This window comes from Ahaetulla prasina, chromosome 15, assembly GCF_028640845.1.
Source record: "Ahaetulla prasina isolate Xishuangbanna chromosome 15, ASM2864084v1, whole genome shotgun sequence".
In the NCBI taxonomy this organism is placed as follows: Eukaryota; Metazoa; Chordata; class Lepidosauria; order Squamata; family Colubridae; genus Ahaetulla; species Ahaetulla prasina.
Genome location: NC_080553.1, coordinates 18,698,715 through 18,717,841, shown reverse-complemented (window position 1 = coordinate 18,717,841; position 19,127 = coordinate 18,698,715). Strand labels below are relative to the sequence as shown.

Sequence of the window (19,127 nt, the reverse complement as noted above, 5' to 3'; positions counted from 1 at the left end):
GCCCCCAGCAGGGGCTGAACAGGCTCTCCTGGCTCCCGCGTCAGAACTACGTCTGGGACTGAGAAAGGTGGAGAAGGACAGTAGCCCTTCTGCTTGGAGGGGCTCAGGCTGTGGAGCTGAAACGGAGCTCCCAAGCTGGGCAGGCCCCACAGCTGCCCTCACCCAGAAGGAAAGGTCACCCACCTATTTTTCCTTGCAAACCCCAGACAGAGGCTGTGCAGCTGTGGCTGTGGGTAGACCCACGCCCCCACACCCATCTTGTGCCTCTCTTGCTCCTGAAGCCAGACAAGGCCAGGCACGGGTGGGGAGGGGGGCTCCTCCTCTGTCTCCTCCCCCCCTCCCGCCCTTCTCCGTTTGAAGTGAGCTGCACTGACCCTCCTCCTGGGTGTGCCTGTCCTCCGCCAACTTCCTTAGCCCAGACTCTGCTGGGGTGTGGGGAAGATGTCCGCTTCTCCCACTGCCTGCCGGGCCGGGCCGGCTGGCTCCGAGACCCCCCGGGCCAGCTCTCTGCTTGACCAGAGGGACCCTCGGGACACCTGGAGCAAAAAGGTGGATTTCCTTCTGTCCGTAGTAGGATTTGCCGTCGATCTGGGCAACGTCTGGCGCTTTCCCTACGTCTGCTACCAGAATGGAGGGGGTAAGGAAGCGGGTCTTGAATGGGCATGGATTTGGGGCAGAGGTGAACTTTCCACCCAAGCAAGGAGCCCCTTATAATTCTGAGGGAGGGTCCCGTTGAAATCCTAAACGTAAAAGTGTCAGTGTAGCTTTATCAGAGAAGTTTGCCATTGTAAGAAGGTTCTTCCATTTGCCTGGAGAGTTTCTTGGGTCCAAAATCTCGGTGCAGACTCAGGTAACATTTCAACCTCAGGATAAAGGTACAAATAGCTGCCATGAAGGCTTTCTCCCTTTTGGGGATGGGGAACTGTCCATGGTATTTATTTTCAGCCTGGCTGAAATGCATGGAACACAGACACGCAAAAATGTGCGTAGCCAATATGGTTTCTCTTTGGCCCCATTGGAAAAAAATTATAAAATATTGAAAGATGGCACTGCTTTAATGCAGAACGGCCAAAATGTGGTAAAATTGCAAACCCTTTTTACCATTACTTGCAGCATTACGGACTTAATTTATAACACCAGACTTTAGCGATCTGCAAGTTACTTTCTTTTTCCCCCCTAATTCTGTCTTACATTTCTGCCCTATTTACCAGCAATTAGGGATGTTTGTGAAGTAAAATATATACAAATGATCACAGGAAAACTACTTAAAAGGGGACTATAAATAAAGCAATAAATAAAAGTCAGTCAAGGGGAAAACAAATGGATAAGACACTGACTGAATATCTGACTCCAAATTGTTAAATGTTTCCTTTAGATTTAAAAAAAAAAAATCTGGAAAAGCATAAGAAAAGTGGCCAAATGCCTTTCTTAAATGAGTCTGAATTGCAATTTCCAGTTCGCCTCTGGGACTTGCTCTGGGTGCCCATTTTATTCCAGGCAGAGAATAATATTGCAGGGCAAGACAGGTGTGTTGTACAGGCAGCCTGGAGATCTGCGTATTTTCAAATGTTTTCCCAGGTTGCGGGTGGCTATTCACCTTTCTAACGGCTGAGTGTCTGTACTTTTCAGCTTGTCTTATTAACTTAGCTTGCACCAGTTGCCTGTTTTATCTTGGATGCGTTGGCTGTGCTGTAACAATGATTGTGCATGCATGTTTCTAGACCACATGAATGCAGAGAAATCGGAGGGTAGTCTGGATCTCTTCAACTGTGGGCCAGCAGCTGCTGGAGGGCTTTTAAGAAAAGGGGAGGGGGTTGAGAGGAACTGGTGCATGTCCCCCCGCCCCTTGCTACTCCTTTAAAACATACAGGAGGAATTTGTTACGCACATCACCTGGAGAAGCAAGGCAGCTTCATGAAGCCTCTTAATCTGGTGATTAATTGAAGCTGGCTTTCCCCAAGAGAGATGTGGGGGGGGGGCTTGCTGGTCAGTTTTTTCTCCAGGTCAGAGAGAGAGAGAGAGAGAGAGAGTGCAGCTGAGGACCGGGAACCCTTATCCTCCGTACCAGTAGTGGGTTGCTCCCAGTTTGGTCCAGTTCTATAGAACTGGTAGTAAATGGTTGGAGGCTCTGCCCACCCACCACAATGTCATCATGGGTGATCTGCGCATGTGCAGAGGCTTCTGCGCGCACGCACATGCTCCCGTTGCGAACCAGTAGTAAAGGTAAGTAGAACCCACCCCCTCCTCCGTACCCCTTTGCTGTCCCAGGAGCCTTCCTCATCCCCTACATGCTGATGGCCGTCTTCGGAGGGGTGCCCCTTTTCTACATGGAGCTGGCTCTGGGACAATTCCATCGGGTCGGAGCCATACCCATCTGGAAGAACATCTGTCCCATCTTTAAAGGTAACTAGCCGGCCAAACAGCAGAAGTTCTCCCCAAGGGGGAGGGGCGCCTGTCTAAAAGTTTACGATCCCTCAAGAGAGGGGGGGGGGCTTCAGGAGGAGGCCAGGGCTTTTCTGGGACAGGGTAGGGAAGAGGGAATGAGGGTCCTGGGCCGCCCCCGCCTGCCCGTCTTCTCCTCCTGCAGGCATTGGCTTCGCCATCTGCGTTATCAACCTGTACGTGGCCTTCTACTACAACACCATCATTGCTTGGGCCCTCTTCTATTTTTGCTCCTCCTTTGCCCGCACCCTGCCCTGGGCCAGCTGCAGCAACCCCTGGAACACCCCCAGCTGCCTCAGCTACTTCGAGGTTGGCAACGTGTCCTGGACCAACCTCTCCAAGTCCCCCGCCGAGGAGTTTTACATGTAAGGGAGGAGGGTGGGTTTCAGAAGCCCTGATGACGGGTGGGGGGGCTTTGGGAGCAGAGCCAGGGCTGGCTTATTCTGGCACGGCATGAGCCAAGGCAGAGGCCATCTGGCCTCGAAGTCTCAGAATCTGGATGGAATTATCCACATGGGTAAATTCTGCTGGCATTGCTCCTGGGAACCTCGGCCAGCAATGGAGCTTCCTTCCCTCTTTAACCGAGAGCTTCTCTCTTTGCCACAGGAGGCACGTCCTGCAGCTGCAGAATTCACATGGACTGTCCGATGTGGGCGAGATCCGTTGGCAGCTGCTGCTTTGCCTCTTCCTGATCTTCACCACTGTCTACTTCAGTCTCTGGAAAGGGGTCAAGACCTCAGGGAAGGTACCAGCTGTGTGGGGGCCTCCACCTCTCTTCCCATTGCAGCATCTGTGGGGCCCTGATGCCTCCTCCTCCAGGGGACCCTGGGGGCCAGACCCCGTGCCCACACTCCTCCTTGTGGCCGCAGAAGTGGGCACGGGGCACCAACCCTTCAGGTGTGTTGCAGGAAGAAGGCAGGGGTGAAATCCAGCAGGTTCTGACAGGTTCTGGAGAACCGGTAGCGGAAATTTTGAGCGGTTCAGAGAACCAGCAAATACTACCTCTGGCTGGCCCCAGAGTAGGGTGGGAATGGAGATTTTGCAATATCCCTGCCCCGGAGTGGGGTGGAAATGGAGATTTTGCAGTATCCTTCCCCTGCCACCCCACCAAGCCACACCCACAGAACCGGTAGTAAAAAAAATTAGCTTTCACCACTGGAAGAAAGGCAGAATGGGAAGAAATGCCTCTCCTGGGATTTAGGTGGGGGGAGCTCAGTCCAAATCCTGCAGCCCCTCACAGCCTGGTTCTCCCTCCAGGTGGTTTGGGTGACAGCCACCCTGCCCTACATCGTCCTGCTCATCCTGCTGATCCGTGGGGCAACCCTCCCGGGGGCCTGGAGAGGGATTGTCTTCTACCTACAACCTGACTGGCAGAAGCTGAGGAGCATGGCCGTACGTTGACTGCGCGTAGCTTTTTGTAATTGCCAGGTTCTTCCTCCCAGGCTGAAATTCAACAGGAGCTGTGCTAGAGAAAGTAGCAAAAGGACCTGGCATCTGGAGGCAGAGAGGGGGCTCGCTCTTTCCCCTAAATGGGATCACAAAAGGTTTCCATCCAGCCGTTGTGCAGGACAGAAACATCGGAGGACCCCACATTTCAGGGCAAACAGATGTGGGTTTTCCCAGCAGGAGATCATGGAAAAAACCTGCTGCGTTGGGAAGCTGATCCAGAGCAGTGGGGACCAGGGGTGGGTTCTACTTACCTTTACTACCCGTTCGCATCGTGCCCGCATGCACAGATCACTTTTGATGATGTTCGGGTCAGTGGGAAGAGCCTCCTGCCGGTTTTACTACTAGTTCTATAGAACCGGTCCGAACCGGAACAACCCACCACTGGTGGGGACTCCCTGCGACTTCGGCTGGCCCGGCAGTGGCACTTCTCCAATTCCAGCACAATTCTGATTTTTCTATGGGGATCCGAAGGAAGCCAAGCCTTCCTTCTCACTTCAGTACTGCTGAGATCTACTTGATCCCAGATTCCCTGCCCTTCAGGAGCCCTTTCACTGTTTTGGGTGCCTCCCCACAGAGGGAAGGGCTTGCCGGGGGCCCTCTGTGTAATGGGCCACTCTTTTAACGGGCTCTGCCCCGCGACTCCCCCTCTCCACTCTTCCCTCTCCTGCAGTTCCACAGAGAAAGAGGCCCCCATCTGGCAACTCCCCTCCCCTCAGAAGAAGATCAGAAGGCCAGTCGGGGAAGAGGGGGGGCCTTCTTTCTCTTGCTTTTCTTTGGCTCCCTTAGAAATGCAAATCAGAAGTTGAATCACACATGTCATTTGCTGTCCGCTCGGGCGCCCGGCTTTCCTACCGAATTGACAATGGGCTTCCTGCCCATAATTACCTCTCCTAATGCACTGATGAATTTTCATGAAGACGAGGAAGGGGGGAGGCGGGCAGAACCTACAGGGGGCTTCCTTGCCACCCTTCCTCTACCTAGCGCACCTGTCCAAGGGCAGCACCTGCCTTGCAGGAATCCGTGCCAGCAGGAATACGGCCTTCTGCTGCCAAGCATGACCGTATGGCTCCTCAGCCGTCACCACTGTGCCTTCCTCTGCTCAGGTGTGGGTGGACGCAGCTGCCCAGATCTTCTTCTCTCTGGGGCCGGGATTCGGGGTCCTCCTTGCCTTGGCCAGTTACAACCCGTTCAACAACAACTGTTACCGGTGAGGGTTCAAGGCCCATCAGCTCCCCCTTCGCCTCTTAATTGCCCTGTTGGGTGGCTGCACATCTGGATGCCTGATGCTGGTGGGGGGCTTCCCAGTGTGCCAGGGCACCGCTTTGCCCTGTGCCAGGTGGGAGGCCCCCGTTGCTGGGTTGGAGGCAAAGGGCCGTGTGGGGCTGCCAAAGAGGGCAGCGAGTGGATCCCAAGGGGAGCAATCGAATGGATCCCAGCTATCCGCCTGCTGCTTTCTTACTCTTGGAAGCTAGCACAATCCTTTTCTTTTTCTGGCACATCTGTTGAGGGGAAGGTGGCTCATGGCTCTGTCGCTCCTTTCCAGAGACGCCATCGTGACCAGCCTGGTCAACTGCTTCACCAGTTTCCTCTCAGGATTTGTCATTTTCACTGTCCTGGGCTATATGGCTGAAATGCGGCAGATGGACGTTGCGGACGTGGCAAAGGACAAAGGTGTGTGGTCACCTCTTGTGGGCTTCGGCCTCTTCTCCCTCTACGGGGGCCAAAGGAGGCTGCAGCAGCTTCCTCCACTGGGGAGGACCAAGAGGTGCTGGAGTCCCTGGGCTGAGCAGGCAGCACTTTCTCTCGCTCTCGCTCTCTCTCTCTCACACACACACACACAGTGAGCAGGGCACCCTCAACTGCAAGGGGGCCAGCTCCCTGCTTTGGAGAAAGCCAACCATGTAACTCCGTCCTTTTACTGCCAGAGGTTCTGCTTGTTCCTCACCTACCCAAGGGTTTCTTTGGGGGTTATGGGTGGCAGGGAAGGCCACGGAGAGCTCTTGAGTGCCACGCTCCAGCACAGCCTCCCTTTGGCCCATCGGCCATGTGCAGAATCAAGGCTGCTTCTGGTGCCATCCCAAGGGTCTCTTCCAGGGCCCAGCCTCCTCTTCATTACTTACCCGGAAGCCCTTGCCAACATGACTGGATCCTCCTTCTTCGCCATCCTCTTCTTCCTCATGATGGTCACGCTGGGACTGGACAGCACGGTAAGGCCAGTTTCGTTCTGCATTGGGAGGACGGGAGACCCTCTTGGCTGCCCTCCTACAAGTGGGTCAGGCTCCACGTTACGTGCCCTGTGAAAGCTGCTTCCTTATATATCTTACTTTGGTCTTAAAAAAGAAGAGAGATTCCACGTGGAAATATTTCCAAGGCAGACGTCTACTTTATTTATTTATTTATTTATTTATTTTTATACTTTTATACCACACCATCTCCTGTAGGACTCAGGGCGGTTCACAGGCATATTAAAAATACAACAATAATAAATAAGCAATTTAAAACCCAATTAAAACAAAATATTATAATCGCCAAATCACTAAAACGGTAAAAAAACGGTTAAAACCCATTAAAATTGACTAAAATATTTTATTCTTAGGCTAGTCCAGCTCGTTGAAATAATAAAGTCTTCAGTTCACGCCTGAAGGTCCAGAGGGCAGGGAGTTGCCGTAACCCTGGAGGAAGCTTGTTCCACAGGGCCGGTGCTGCCACAGAGAAGGCCCTCCCCCTGGGGGTCGCCAACCTACATTGCTTGGTCGACAGCACCCGGAGGAGGCCCGCTCTGTGGGAGCGCACCGGTCATTGGGAGGCTATCGGTGGCAGAAGACGGTCTCGTAGATACCCTGGTCCTAAGCCATGGAGCGCTTTAAAGATGGTGACCAGAACCTTGAATTTCACCCAGAAGGCTACCGGTAGCCAATGTAGGCTGCGCAGGATAGGTGTTATATGGGAGCAACACGGTGCTCCCTCTATCACCCATGCGGCCGCATTCTGGACTAACTGGAGCCTCCTGGTGCTCTTCAAGGGGAGCCTCGTGTAGAGAGCATTGCAATAGTCCAGGCAGGAAGTGACGAGGGCATGAGTGACCGTGCGTAAGGCATCCCGGTCAAGGAAGGGGGGCAACTGGCGAATCAGGTGAACCTGATAAAATGCTCCCCTGGCGACGGCTGTCAAATGTTCCTCTAAGGACAGCCGATCATCCAGGAGAACGCCTAAGTTGCGCACTCCTCCCCTGGGGGTCAGTACTTCCCCCCCCCCCAGTCAGCGATGGTGTAAGCTGACTGTACCGGGACGCCGGAACCCACAGCCACTCTGTCTTGGAAGGGTTGAGTCGGAGCCTGTTCCTCCCCATCCAGACCCGCACGGCCTCAAGACACCGGCCCATCACCTCAACGGCTTCATTGGGGTGGTTCGGGGTGGAAATGTACAGCTGTGTATCATCAGCATACAGATGATAATCCACCCTGAAACCACGGATAACCTCACCCAGCGGCTTCATATAGATGTTGGACAGGAGAGGCGAGAGAACAGACCCCTGAGGCACCCCACAAGTGAGGCTCCTCGGGGTCAATCTCTGCCCTCCTGCCAACACCGTCTGCGAACAGTCAGAGAGATAGGAGAACCACCGATAAACGGTGCCTCCCACCCCCAATCCCCCTAACCGCCGCAGCAGGATACCATGGTCAATGGTATCAAAAGCCGCCGAGAGATCTAATAGCACCAGGACAGAGGAACAACCCCTGTCCCGGGCCTCCAGAGGTCATCCACCAACGCGACCAAAGCCGTCTCGGTGCTGTATCCGGGTCTGAAACCGGACTGGAACGGGTCTAGATAGACAGTTTCCTCCAGGTATTGAGGAAGCTGATATGCCACCACACTCTCAACAACCTTCGCCAGAAAGCGCAGGTTGGAGACTGGACGATAGTTCGCTAATACAGCCGGGTCCAGGGAGGGCTTCTTAAGAAGGGGCCTCACCACCACCTCTTTCAAGGCGGAGGGGAAAACACCCTCCAACAAAGAAGCGTTGGTAACTCCCAGGAGCCAGCCTCGTGTGACCTCCCGTGTGGCCAGTACCATCCAAGAGGGACACGGGTCCAATAAACATGTGGTGGGATTCAACCTACCCAACAACCTGTCCATGTCATCAGGAGTCACAGGATCGAACTCAGCCCAGATAACATTCTCAAGACTCGTCCCCGCCATCCCACCCGGATCTATCCAATCAGTGTCCAAGCCATCCCGAATCTGAGCGATTTAATCAGACAGATACTGTACAAAATCCTCAGCTCGTCCCTGTTTTTACTGTGGGAAAAACCTCCCAATTTGTTTTCCACGCAATCTGCCGTGACAGTTTAAACCTGTCCGCAAGCTTTTCCAAGGACAGAATTGCTCTGAAGTAGACGGAGCAGCCCCTCCCCAACAGTCTCCAGGGTTCGGCCTCTGCCTCAGACTGGGTTCTCCTGGGGGGGTGTTTGCAGTTTGGGGGCCTGGAAGCAGTGATCACTGCCCTGATGGACGAGTATCCCCAAGTGCTGGGCGAGCACCGACAGCTGTTCGTGCTGGGACTCATCGCCCTCTGCTTCCTGGGCTCCTTGGCCACGCTGACCAATGTGAGTTATGGGGACAGCGGGCGTTCCTTGACCCCCTTGATCTCAGGGCCAGGCAGCACCCCTCTGGTTAATGCAGGAGAAAAGCCAGCTGGGATATTGGAGGACCCTGAAACAGCTGCAGGCAGAGGAGGGCTAACAACTCTTCTTCACCTGTATGTATTTGCAAGGAAGAGATTGTCTTGTTGAATATTTGCCCCACAAGATACTTTATTTTGCTCCTGTAATGAGGGTTGGGGCAAAGCAAGCTGGAAGCCCCCAAGTGAGCTAACGGTGGGACTTCCCCCTACTAGGACCCACCCCAAAAGGGCAGAGTGGCCCCTTGAAGTGTGGTATTGTCCACCTTCAAGGGCTGCTCCCAACCCAGCTCTTCTGGGGGCTTGCAGCCTATCAGAGCCTCCCCCTCCCCTCCCAGGTTCACAGCAGGCTCTTTCCTGGTCTTCCAATCCAGGGAGGCCCCTACATTGTGAAACTCCTGGAAGAATTTGGGGCTGGTTACTCCATCTTAGCTGTGGTGTTCCTGGAAGCCATTGCCGTCTCCTGGTTCTACGGTGAGGAGGAAAGAGGTTTTGTGGCCCCTAGGTGGGGGGGAGGGGAGGGGAAGAGAGCTTCTCTAAGTCTTTCCGGTGCAGCCTTTGGAGGCCAGCTGACCCGTCCCTTTATGGGTCTCCTTCAGGGAAAACCCCCCAGCAAGAATTTCCCCCCATCATCTCTGAAAATCTTCCTGCACCCTTCTGACTTTGAAATCAGTATCCCCTTTTGCTCTGAGTATTTCTACCTCCCCCCCCACACACACGACTGTCCAGGGAGAAGGCCCAGCTCCTCAAAGGCCACTCAGGTAAGAGTGAAACGTTTGGGCTTTTGAGTGATGAACGGCCTGGACTTCCTTCCTAGGAATGCAGCAGTTCTGCAGCGACGTGAAGGCCATGCTGGGCTTTGGGCCAGGACTCTACTGGCAAGTCTGCTGGAGGGTAGTCAGTCCGGCCACCTTAGCGGTGCGTAACGGATCCTTCCCCCATCACCGTTTCTTATGTCACTGACTGAGGTTGAAATGGACACAAGGGGGGCACTCGCTGCCCCCACCCCCAAAGCTTTTGAGCGAACATCCCAAAAAATGGGGGGGGGATACTGCCGAAGAAGATGGGGATGAGTGGGGGAATGGGAGGAAAGAAAGGCGTGGTTATGGATAAGCCGGCTTGTGCCATAAATTAGGAACAAAAACGTGACCCTAATGCAGGGGTCTCCAACCTTGGTCCCTTTAAGACTTGTGAACTTCAACTCCCAGTCCCTCAGCCAGCTGGCTGAGGGACTCTGGGAGTTGAAGTTCACAAGTCTTAAAGGGACCAAGGTTGGAGACCCCTGCCCTAAAGGAGTATTCTATTAAGGTCTTCTGAGCTTTTATTGGCCTGCCAGGCTCCAGAGAGCTCAGATTCCTATCTTGCCCCTCCCAAACAATCTTTTTTCAACAACACCGGAGTTCAGAGGACCCCTATTTGTGGGTCATAGCCCTCTCGGGGAAGCCGACTGGGGCATTTCCAGGGGAAAGAAGTACAGATGCTCGAATCCAGTTCATAAATGGGGACATTAAATTTGCTGTGCTTGTCAGAACGTATCCTTAGCTCTCTCCAGGGCAACAGTCCTTCAGTTATTGTCTGGTACAAGTGTCCCCTTGGGGCGGAAGGGAAGAATTTTATGGCGGGCGGGGGAGGGGGGGCTTGTAAAGCAGAGAAGATGGGGAGGGGGCAGTGGGGCAGCTGGGCATTCTGCCAGGCCTGACTTCATCCTTTTCCTTGGTTCCTGCCCAGTTCATTCTCATCAGCTCCCTCCTGGACCAGCCCCCCCTCGTGCTATTTGACTACGAGTATCCTGGGTGGAGCATCAGTCTGGGACACCTGATTGGGGTCTCCTCCTTCCTCTGCATTCCCACCTACATGGTCTACAAGCTGGTCTGGACTCCTGGATCTCTGAAGCAGGTCAGGGAAATGGGAGCCTTACAACTTCATCAAGCAAGGGGTGGGTGGGGGTGTTTTCCCAGTCAATTCTCTTAACACTCGCCCCCACCTCTCTCTCTCTCCTTGCCCCCCTCCAGCGCCTCGCCCTGTGTCTTCGGCCAGAGAAGATTGCCCGGGAGCTGACCCTGGAGATGGTGGACGTGCCAGGCCCCCTTTAATTCTTGGAGAGCTACCCCCCCCCCCAACACAGGCTGTTCTTTGCTGAGCACCCCAAAGAACAACCTGGTTCTAGGGAACCTCCAAGCATAGCTAGATGGGCTGAGCCCTCCCAAGTCAACTCTCCAGCACCCCCTTTTCCTGGAATTGCTGGCTCCCCCACCCCTTCTCCACGTCTCCTCTGCACAGCGGGGCTTTTGAGCCTGGGCTGCAGAGGCTCCGAAAGGCCTCAGCCTGTTGTGGGGAGGAGGACCACTTCGCTCGCTGCTTTGAAGGCGTTTCTGGCGGGGCTGCCTCTTCCCCAGAAGGGCTCCGAGACCAGCCAGCGACTCCTGCTTCTCTCCCGGCGCCCCAAAACGAGCGGCGAGGAAACCGCGTCTTGGCTGGGTTGCGTCACCCCGCTCGCTTTTTTCTCCATCACTCCCCGCCGCCGTTTCCCCCACTGAAGCCCGGGACGAGCCCCAATGAAAATGCCATCCGCCAAATAATGCATCAAGCTAAGGACTCACAAAGTCCCCACCCACCCCAGGCTGCGGCCACGAGGCTCAGCTGCACGGCGTCGGCCGGCCGGCCGGCCGCTTGTCGGCGAGGGTGGGGGGAAATCGCGTGACAGCCCCGCCCCTTCCGTGTGAGGGAGGGCGCTCTGCACATGTTCAGAGGCCCTTGGACCCGGGGTTGCGAGCGCCTCTGTCTGCGCTGTCGCGAGGATGCCGCGGAGCCGCCGGGAAGCCGCCCTGCTGGCACTGCTACTGCCGCTCGCGATCGCGCTGGGCGAGGCCGGGGAAGCGGCGGCGAGCGGGCAGCAACATCCTTACGCCGTCCTCCGGAGACAGAACCTGGGTAAGGAGCGGCTGGGTGGGACGGGCGGCCCCGGGCTTCCCGGAGCGCCCCTCGCTCCTTCCCTGCCCGGCGGCTCTTCCCTCGCCCTGCTCCTCCGCGGCCACGGCTACCCGTGGGGTTCTCGGGAACTTCCCCGCTCGGCCCGCGCCTTCTGCCAGCCCTGCCCTGCCCGCTGAGCCGGCCGCCTTTTCTCCCGGCAGCTCTGCTGGGAAGCGTCTTCGGCCTCCTGGTGCTCGCCGCCGTCCTGCTAGCCGTCTGCGTCTATCGGCCGCTTCGCCGCAGGTAGCCGGGAGTGCGACCGCCGGGGCCCGAAGCTCCCGCCGCCCGACCCCACCCCACCCCACCCCGGCTCTCTTTCAACCTGACCTGCAGCTGCCGCGCTCCCCCCGTGGGCTGGACGAGACCGGTGCCCCCCCCCGGCGATTTTGCCGGCTGAACCTCCTTAACTGAACTAAGGACTACCCCGCATGCAGGTCTTGGCCCTGCGCAGCCAGCTGCTCTTGGTCTGATGCGCAACGGATCGCCGACCGTCGCCGCGCGATCCTGATGGCCGCCTGAAGCCGGGAGTGGCCACGTTCTCGGCCAGAGCCCATCGGACAGGGGAGCATTTTATGGGCAGCCACAGAAAGTCACCCTCTCTTCAGCTATCCAATTGCCAAGCGCCCCCCCCCTCCTTCGCGGGAGTCTAATGGAGATCTCTCACTCCAGAAGGGAGTCGGCAGGCCGAAGATGCACAGGGAAAGCAGCCCCCAAAGGCCTCCCTTTAATTTGCCCACGTGACTGCTGGCATTTCTTATGTAATTCTATGCTTTTCGTTTTTTAAGCCCTAATGGGATTTTCCTGATGTGTTATCAGCTACTTTGGGGTAGGTAATAAAACAGCTGTCAGTGTGATTTTTCTTTTCTTGGGGCGATTCCTGTGGGAACCGGGTCTTATTATCTCAGCCGGCAGGACCACCAAAACAAGGTTGGAGGGCATAATTTTTGCTCTTGGGAACAGATTACGCCATCCTAAAATTGCAGCTTGACCGAATACATTCCAACCTTCTTTGCAGTTTTCCTTTACTAACTTTGGAATCGGCCTCCTTTCAACACTTTTAAAAGAGAACTTCTTTAACCTAAAGAGCGCCCCACCCACCCCTTTTTTCAGGTAAGGAACTCAGCCAAGACAGGAGTTGCCCCCAATTTATTTAAAAACAAACCCCCCAGATTTGCTAGGAGGGACATGAGAGGGAGTGGCTAGGGAAGGCTACAGAGACTTCAAGAAGCGGCCGGAGGAGTCCAAAGGGGAAGGCAAAGCACTCCGGTGTAGGCAGGCGGTGGGCCATAAGACACCTGGCGGCAGCTGAAATCTTTGGTAGGTGAGGAGCTGACTCCGAGGAAGCCCCTTCCTTGGCTCAGGTGGTTACCCACTGCTGCCCTCTCTTTGAGGCTGGCAAGAGTCCGCCACCCCTTAGAACAGGCTTTGGCAAAGGAAGCCAGGGCGCCCCCTTTGGTGAAATGGAAGACGGCAGATCTTTGGGCTCAAAACTTTGGCGAGTGAGCGATCAAGCCCCCTCCCTCCCTGATGAAGAGAGCCATCCAGTGCCCAGGCCGAGCAAGGCCGGGCATCTGGCCCTTATTTCCCGCAGGTGTCAACCCACTACTTTTCCAGCAAGGAGCGCTGGAGAGCCTCCTTCAGCTCCTCCTCCTCCTCCTCCTGCCTCCGCTGCTGCTGTTCCTGCTGCTCCTGAAGGGAGAGCGCCATGGCCAGCTGCAACTCCCGGTCGAAGGTGGAAGACCCTCGCAGGGGTGGGTTGTTCCCGCCACTTGCCAGGAGGCTCTCCTGCAGGGCCCTGCGCAGGAGAGAGAAGCGCTTTCTGACCAGCGTGATTGGATGCCCCAGGGGTCTGCCAGAGCAGGGGGCTCCAAACCTGGCAACTTTTAAGACTTGGAGGAGGGTCTCCCTGCTATGCTCAGAGGATGAAAATGGTGGACAGACCAGGCAGCTGCACTAACAGCAAGTGGAAGAGGGCAAGCTAGAACCAGGAGGGCTTGTTCTGCCAGGAGACGGGTCTTGGCACCACTCCTGCCCACCAGCCTGGGGCTCCCTCGCTGGCCTAGGTCAGGGGTCTGCAACCTTAAACACTCAGAGCCATTTGGACCAGTTTCCAACAGAAAAGAAAATACTGGGAGGCACAAAACCTGGGTGGGCGTGGCCAACTCGACATCACTCACTTCCACCAGTCACATGACCCCCAGCCACGCCTACCCAGCCAGTCATTAGGGCAGAGAACCAGTTGTTAAAAAACACCGGGAACCACAAAACCCTTTTGACAACCCTCCCTCCTCTGTCTCTCTCTCTCCCCCTCTCTCTGTCTCTGCCTTGGCTGCTTCTCCATCCCCAGACATTGACCTTCTCAGGCCAGGTGAGGAGTGACTGGGAGGGGAAGGAGAGGGGCGGGACCAGCCGGTGGTGGGATCACCTGAAAGGGAGCCACAGCAGAGGGCCCAAGGAGCCACATGTGGCTCCAGAGCCACAGGTTGCTGACACCCAGCCCAGATGCACCACTGGGGAACCATGAGGAAGAACCTGAGGGCCCCCAGGTCGCTGGCATCCTTCTCGGCCTTACCTTTGATAGTGGAGGTGGAGGTCCTGGGAGTAGGAGACGTCCCCGTTCAAGGGTGGCTCCAAAGGCTCCTGGGAAGATACAGAGGTGACAGAGAGCTCTTCCTCTCACTCTTCCTGCAGCTTCAAACGCAGTGGGGGCTTTGAACTCCTCGGTGGGTCGCCTTCAAAGCAGCTAAGTACAATCCCTAAACATGCCTGCGGTCTTTGCTTTGAGCATAAAGCCCAGCGTGGGTGCCTCGGTCCAATGGCAAAGACCAAAGGGCAGCCTGGTGGGCCACACTCTTGACCCCGTGGAGGACAAGGACCAAAACTCACCTGGTTGTGGCCAGACTCCATCAGGCTCTGCTGGATGGCAAACTGCATGATTTCATTGTCTTCGTCCTGCACGTGCAAGTTCCGGCCGTCGTCTTGGACCCGGTAGGATTTGGGGATCTCGAAGACGGAGGGGTCCACCACAAAGGGGGAGGCTGGAGCAGCTGGAGGGAGGAGGGCTCAGGTCAGGACAGCTGCCAACACATTTGGGAATCCAAACGGGTTCCTTGCCCGAAGGCTACAGACCACTCTCCCGGCCCGGCCTCCAGAGAGACTCCCTCACCAACGGTCCCCTGGGGGCCTTCGGGGCCCTGGGGTGAAGCCTCTTCCAGGGTGCTGCAGCTGTTTACGCGTCCAAAGGTAATCCTAGCGTTCAGGATGTGGAACAAGGGGATTTCTGTGGAGGGAGAGGGGGAGAAAGGAAGAACTGAGCAGCAGGGCCCCCAGCCATCTTCGCCCTCTGTGTTGGCTTTGTGGTGCGTTCCGGATCGATTCAAAGCGCAGCAGAGCTGGGAGGCCGTACCGATTTTAACCGGAAACCCAGGAGGGAAGTCCAAGGTGATGAAGTCCTTCAGCCGAGCAAAGTGGGCAGTGGTCCTGGCCATCAGGTCCACGATGGGGGAGACCTGCTCCACAAGGGAGAGAGGGAACTCTTCGGACATCCACAGGTTGGCTTTAAATCTAGGCAAGGAAGGCAGGATAGAATAGAATAGAATTTTTTACTGGCCAAGTGTGATTGGACACACAAGGAATTTGTCAGTGCATACACTCTCAGGATGGCTGCATGGGTGGGGGCACAATCCTCCTGGGGAGGCTTTGTTCCCTGGGGACCAATTCCTGAGGGCCCCCCCAAGCCAGAGATGCTGTGGGAGATTTTTGAAAGGAGAGCTGCTTGTTTGCAAATGTGGAAAGAGAAACAGGAGCCACCACACTCCCCCCCCCCAAGATGCTCCCGCTGCTGCCTCTTCCTGGGGGAGCAAAGCTGGGAGGGGGGATATGCAGGTTGGGGGCGGGGAGAAACCACAAAGAGAACCAATGGCTTTACTTCTGAGTCCGAATGGTCACTTCTTTGGGCCTGCCGATATCTCTGTCTTTCAAGTCAAACTGGGGTTCGAAGTATTCCTCGGGCGTGAGCGCTGTTGGGTTGTTGGTCGAGGCAAATTCTGTTGTCAGGTCCTGGGGAAAGGGCGGCGTGAGTGCCCTCAGGGACGGCTCCCTCCCCGGAAGGCCCCAACCCGGCCTCTGGCCGAGGGCAACGGCAGGGCTTGGAGGGCAGACCCAGAAGGCTCACCTGCTGGGCTCCGTATTCGTGCTCAATGGTGCCCAAGAAAGACTCCAGGGGGTTTCGGTCAGCTAGGAAAAAGGGGAGAGGGGCCAGTCAGCTCCAAGCTGCTCCCCTCCCCCCAGGACCTCGCCCCCACCCCCCACCCCCCGGTCACTCTCAGCAAGGCAGCCACCTTTGTATCTTCTCTTCTCCTCTTCAGTCAAGTGTTCCGTCCGGATCCTGGTCACCACGTTCACGTTATTGGCCGTGAAGACCTGGAGAAAGGAACAAGAAGCTCATGTTTGCCCAAATTAGGGGAGCCGGACAGCCTGCTGGCGGTCCTCCCCAAAGGAGAGGCACAAAAGAAGACCCTGAGGTGAGCAGCCGGCCGGGGAAAGGAGGCACCAGTGCTCACCTTGGCTTCATAGTCATTCACCACTTCGCTCCTCTCCGTTTTCCAGACCCAGAAGCCAGAGGTGTCTCTGCAAGGCAAACATTTGTTTTCAGGTCTCTGAGCTTCTGCCATTCCTGGCCCAGAAATGATTCAATGCTTCCTAAGATTCCTTGCAGGGAGAAAGGCAGGCACCCCTTGGGGCCTGGGGCTGGGGTTGGTCCCTCATGGTACAAGAGAATAACCGGAGGGCTCCTGCCTCTCCTACCTTTCGAAGGCGATGTTCCTGGTGTCCAGGGAGGTGCTCAGGATGGGGGAGGTCAGCCGTCGCTCCACCTCCTTGTTCTTCGGCACCATGGAGTCCAGGGTCAGCCGCTTGATCTGCTGCGTGATCTCGAAGCGCTCAGTCGCCACCACTTTGTCATCGTGGTTAACCTCAATCAGCTCAGCCCAGTGCCCGGTATCTGGAAAGCCAAGTGGGAAGGGCTGGTAAAGGGGGTTAGGGTCCCTCCCCCTCTCCCCCCCCCCACGGAGCTCTGGCACTGCTCACCTTCCCCTCTGAAAATCAGGCTGCGCCTCCCTCGCTCCCAGCTCATGTTTTCGAAGCCCAGCAAGGTGATATCCACACGCAGCTTTGCCCCACTCTTCCAGATGCGGCAAACGTCACTGGGGCACACTCTGGACACCAGCGGGACTGTGGGGAGATGCAGGGAGGGCAGAAGAGCAAAAAGATGCCCGTGGATTCGTCACAGGAATCAACACGTTTCACAAAATGAATACCGGTTTCCCAGGCTGAGAGGGATAGCATGAACTTGAGTGAACATACAAAAAAGCGGCAACTTAATTCAGACTTACCCCAGCTGGTGAATTCCCACTTCATTTCCACATAAAAATCTGGAGTCTATGGGAGGGGAGGGAGGAAATGAGACAAGAATGAAAGGGGAACAAGGAGTGGGAGGAAGCATGCAGTGAGCCCTACAATTTGAGCCTGTGGCCTTAAGGGACGAGAACTCAGTACCTCACATTTGTGGAATTTTAGGGAAGGGAAACATTGTTCAGCCGATGGTGCAAATCTGAACACGCTTACTCAGAGATAGCGCAATGGCGGACTCTGGCTAGGTGAGAGCCTTAGGGGCTTTCGGGGGGGGATTAAATCACCCTAGCGAAAAAAGGGCAATCCGTGTTTAAGCCGCTTTAGAACATGGAGGCTACCTGAAGGCCCAAAGGATTTTCACCCAGGCGGTTTATTCTTTCCTGCTCCTCCATTTACCTCACTGATCTTCTGAAGCAATTCGGGGACACCCCCAAGGGTTGTGGATGTCTGCTGGTAGTCACGGTGTTGAAGGACCATGTGGACTATTTCCGGATCGCCGGTGCTGATGGCCTCGTGCAAGACTGGCAGAAGAAAAACCGAGCTAAGTCCGCAGGAGAGACAATCTATAGGAGATCAGCTTTAGGCCCTACGGAGATGCCGCATTGAGCTCTGGTCTTCAACACCTCACCACCTGCTCCGATTCCTCCTCCAGGGGGGCCCAGGGAAGCTCACCTGTCCACCCCTGGGCGTTCTCCTTCGTGACATCTGCCTTGTGCCGCAACAGGACGCGGACAGACTCCACGTAGCCCAAGGAGACCGCCAGGTGCAACAGGCTTCGCCCGCGGGGATCCTGCTGCTCAACATCCTGGGGAAAGGAGAGGGGGGAAGAGCTCTTCTGAGGACCCCCAGAGCCCACCAGGGACACCGACAGGATTGTGACCCTTTTGCAGACACACCATGGAACCTACGGAAGCAGCTCCAGCCCTGCAACAGTGGCGGCGTTGCTTCGCTCCAACACACAGACAGGCAAGCTAGAAATGAGGCAGTGTCCTGGGAGACCCCTCCTCGCTTTCCTTCCCTCTGCCAAGAGAAGCCCTTTCTCCCCTCAAGGGGGGGGGGGCTGCTGAGTGCGGTGAGCTACTCTTCCTAACCAGACTGGGGAGAATTTGGGGAGGGGGAAAAGAAGAAGCCACTTTTTAAAGCGGGAGGGGATCTACTGATGGGGATGGGGTCTTCTCTTCCTCCTCCTGATCCTAGCCAGGCCTGGGAGAATTTGCGGAGGGGGGAAAAGGAGAAACCACTTTTCAGAGGGGGGGGATCTAGTGATGTGGGGGTCTCCCTCGCCCCCCTGGCCGCCTTTCCTGGCCAGCCCTGGGGGGACGGGGGGGGCGGGGGCGGTGCCCCCGGCCGGGGATGATGGGTGTGCTCGGATGGGATGCGCACAGAGACAATGAGCGTCCGGACGGCACGGATGCGAGCGCGGCCGGCATGCGAGGCCCGCGCCCCTTACCTCCGCCTCCGGCCACGCGGGGGGGCGAGCTGAAAGAGAAGAGCACCTGCGGCTGAGGCGGGCCTGAGGCGAGCCCCGGCGCCCGCGGCAGTCTACCTGCGCGCCGCCCCCGCCTCCCCCCGCGCTACCTGGCCCTGCAGGGCGGCCTCCAGCTGCCGGAAGTCGTTCCGCCAGACCAGCCGGTGCAGCGGGAACCGGGCGGCGGCGCTCATGCTGCGGCCCCGACTCCTACGCCGCCCGGCCCGCCATGGCCCGCCCGGCTGAGCACCGGCCCGCCTGCTGCCCTCCGCCCGGCCCCGCCGCCGCCGCCGCCTCCCTCGCCCGCTCCACCGCCGCCGGGCCCGGAAGAAGGGAGCTCCGCCCTGCGGCGCCGTGGCTCGGCGCTGCCCGTGACGCCCGGCGGGCCATCTTGGGTCAGGGCAGCGGCCGCCCCGCTCCGTGCGCGGCCGCCATGTCGACCAAGGGCGCCCCTGGCGGGCCAATCGGGAAAGGCCGCCGTGGCTCCTGAGGGGACCCGGCCAATGGGGGAAAAGAGAACGCGGCGCCTTCTGGTTTTGGGGATCGAACTGCGGGCAGTTTCTCCCCCCGCTCTTTGTCGCTTCCTTTCTGAGGGGGGGGGGAGGCAGGGAGACCCGGGAAGCGGCGGTTTGTGCCCGCCCTAGAGATGGCCGCGCCTGCCTCCCTTCGCCCGGCGTCGGCATGGCGCCCGCAGCCTCCTCCACC

The 19,127-nt window shown here is 57.0% G+C and overlaps 3 protein-coding genes across 4 annotated transcripts; 2 read left to right on the top strand and 1 right to left on the bottom strand.

Moving 5' to 3' along the window:
* Positions 1-441: 441 nt before the first annotated feature.
* LOC131185862 (sodium-dependent serotonin transporter-like) lies at positions 442-10,705 on the top strand. The gene is made up of 13 exons (XM_058158794.1): positions 442-637; positions 2,269-2,403; positions 2,588-2,807; positions 3,049-3,187; positions 3,700-3,834; positions 4,995-5,098; positions 5,435-5,562; positions 5,986-6,098; positions 8,367-8,498; positions 8,947-9,046; positions 9,390-9,490; positions 10,301-10,468; positions 10,585-10,705. Exons 1-13 carry the CDS (start codon positions 442-444, stop codon positions 10,663-10,665), a joined length of 1,752 nt encoding a protein of 583 aa, XP_058014777.1. The 3' UTR covers positions 10,666-10,705.
* Positions 9,396-12,532, top strand: C15H12orf76 (chromosome 15 C12orf76 homolog). Its single transcript, XM_058158365.1, has 2 exons — positions 9,396-11,503; positions 11,704-12,532. Exons 1-2 carry the CDS (start codon positions 11,371-11,373, stop codon positions 11,787-11,789), a joined length of 219 nt encoding a protein of 72 aa, XP_058014348.1. The 5' UTR covers positions 9,396-11,370; the 3' UTR covers positions 11,790-12,532.
* Positions 12,533-12,671: 139 nt separating this feature from the next.
* Positions 12,672-19,120, bottom strand: ANKRD13A (ankyrin repeat domain 13A). 2 transcript variants are annotated; one of them, XM_058158358.1, is made up of 16 exons: positions 18,533-18,661; positions 18,405-18,433; positions 17,627-17,759; positions 17,351-17,475; positions 16,936-16,981; positions 16,631-16,774; positions 16,349-16,544; positions 16,105-16,171; positions 15,883-15,964; positions 15,717-15,778; positions 15,471-15,601; positions 14,949-15,106; positions 14,709-14,822; positions 14,429-14,589; positions 14,115-14,182; positions 12,672-13,337 (listed from the first exon to the last, which is right to left on the bottom strand). In XM_058158358.1, the coding sequence occupies exons 4-16, from the start codon at positions 17,429-17,431 to the stop codon at positions 13,145-13,147; spliced, it is 1,503 nt and encodes a 500-aa protein (XP_058014341.1). In that variant the 5' UTR covers positions 17,432-17,475; positions 17,627-17,759; positions 18,405-18,433; positions 18,533-18,661; the 3' UTR covers positions 12,672-13,144. The 2 variants fall into 2 exon arrangements, with proteins under 2 accessions (XP_058014341.1, XP_058014340.1); XM_058158357.1 differs by lacking the exon at positions 18,405-18,433 and having other exon boundaries at positions 18,533-19,120.
* Between the last annotated feature and the right edge of the window lie 7 nt (positions 19,121-19,127).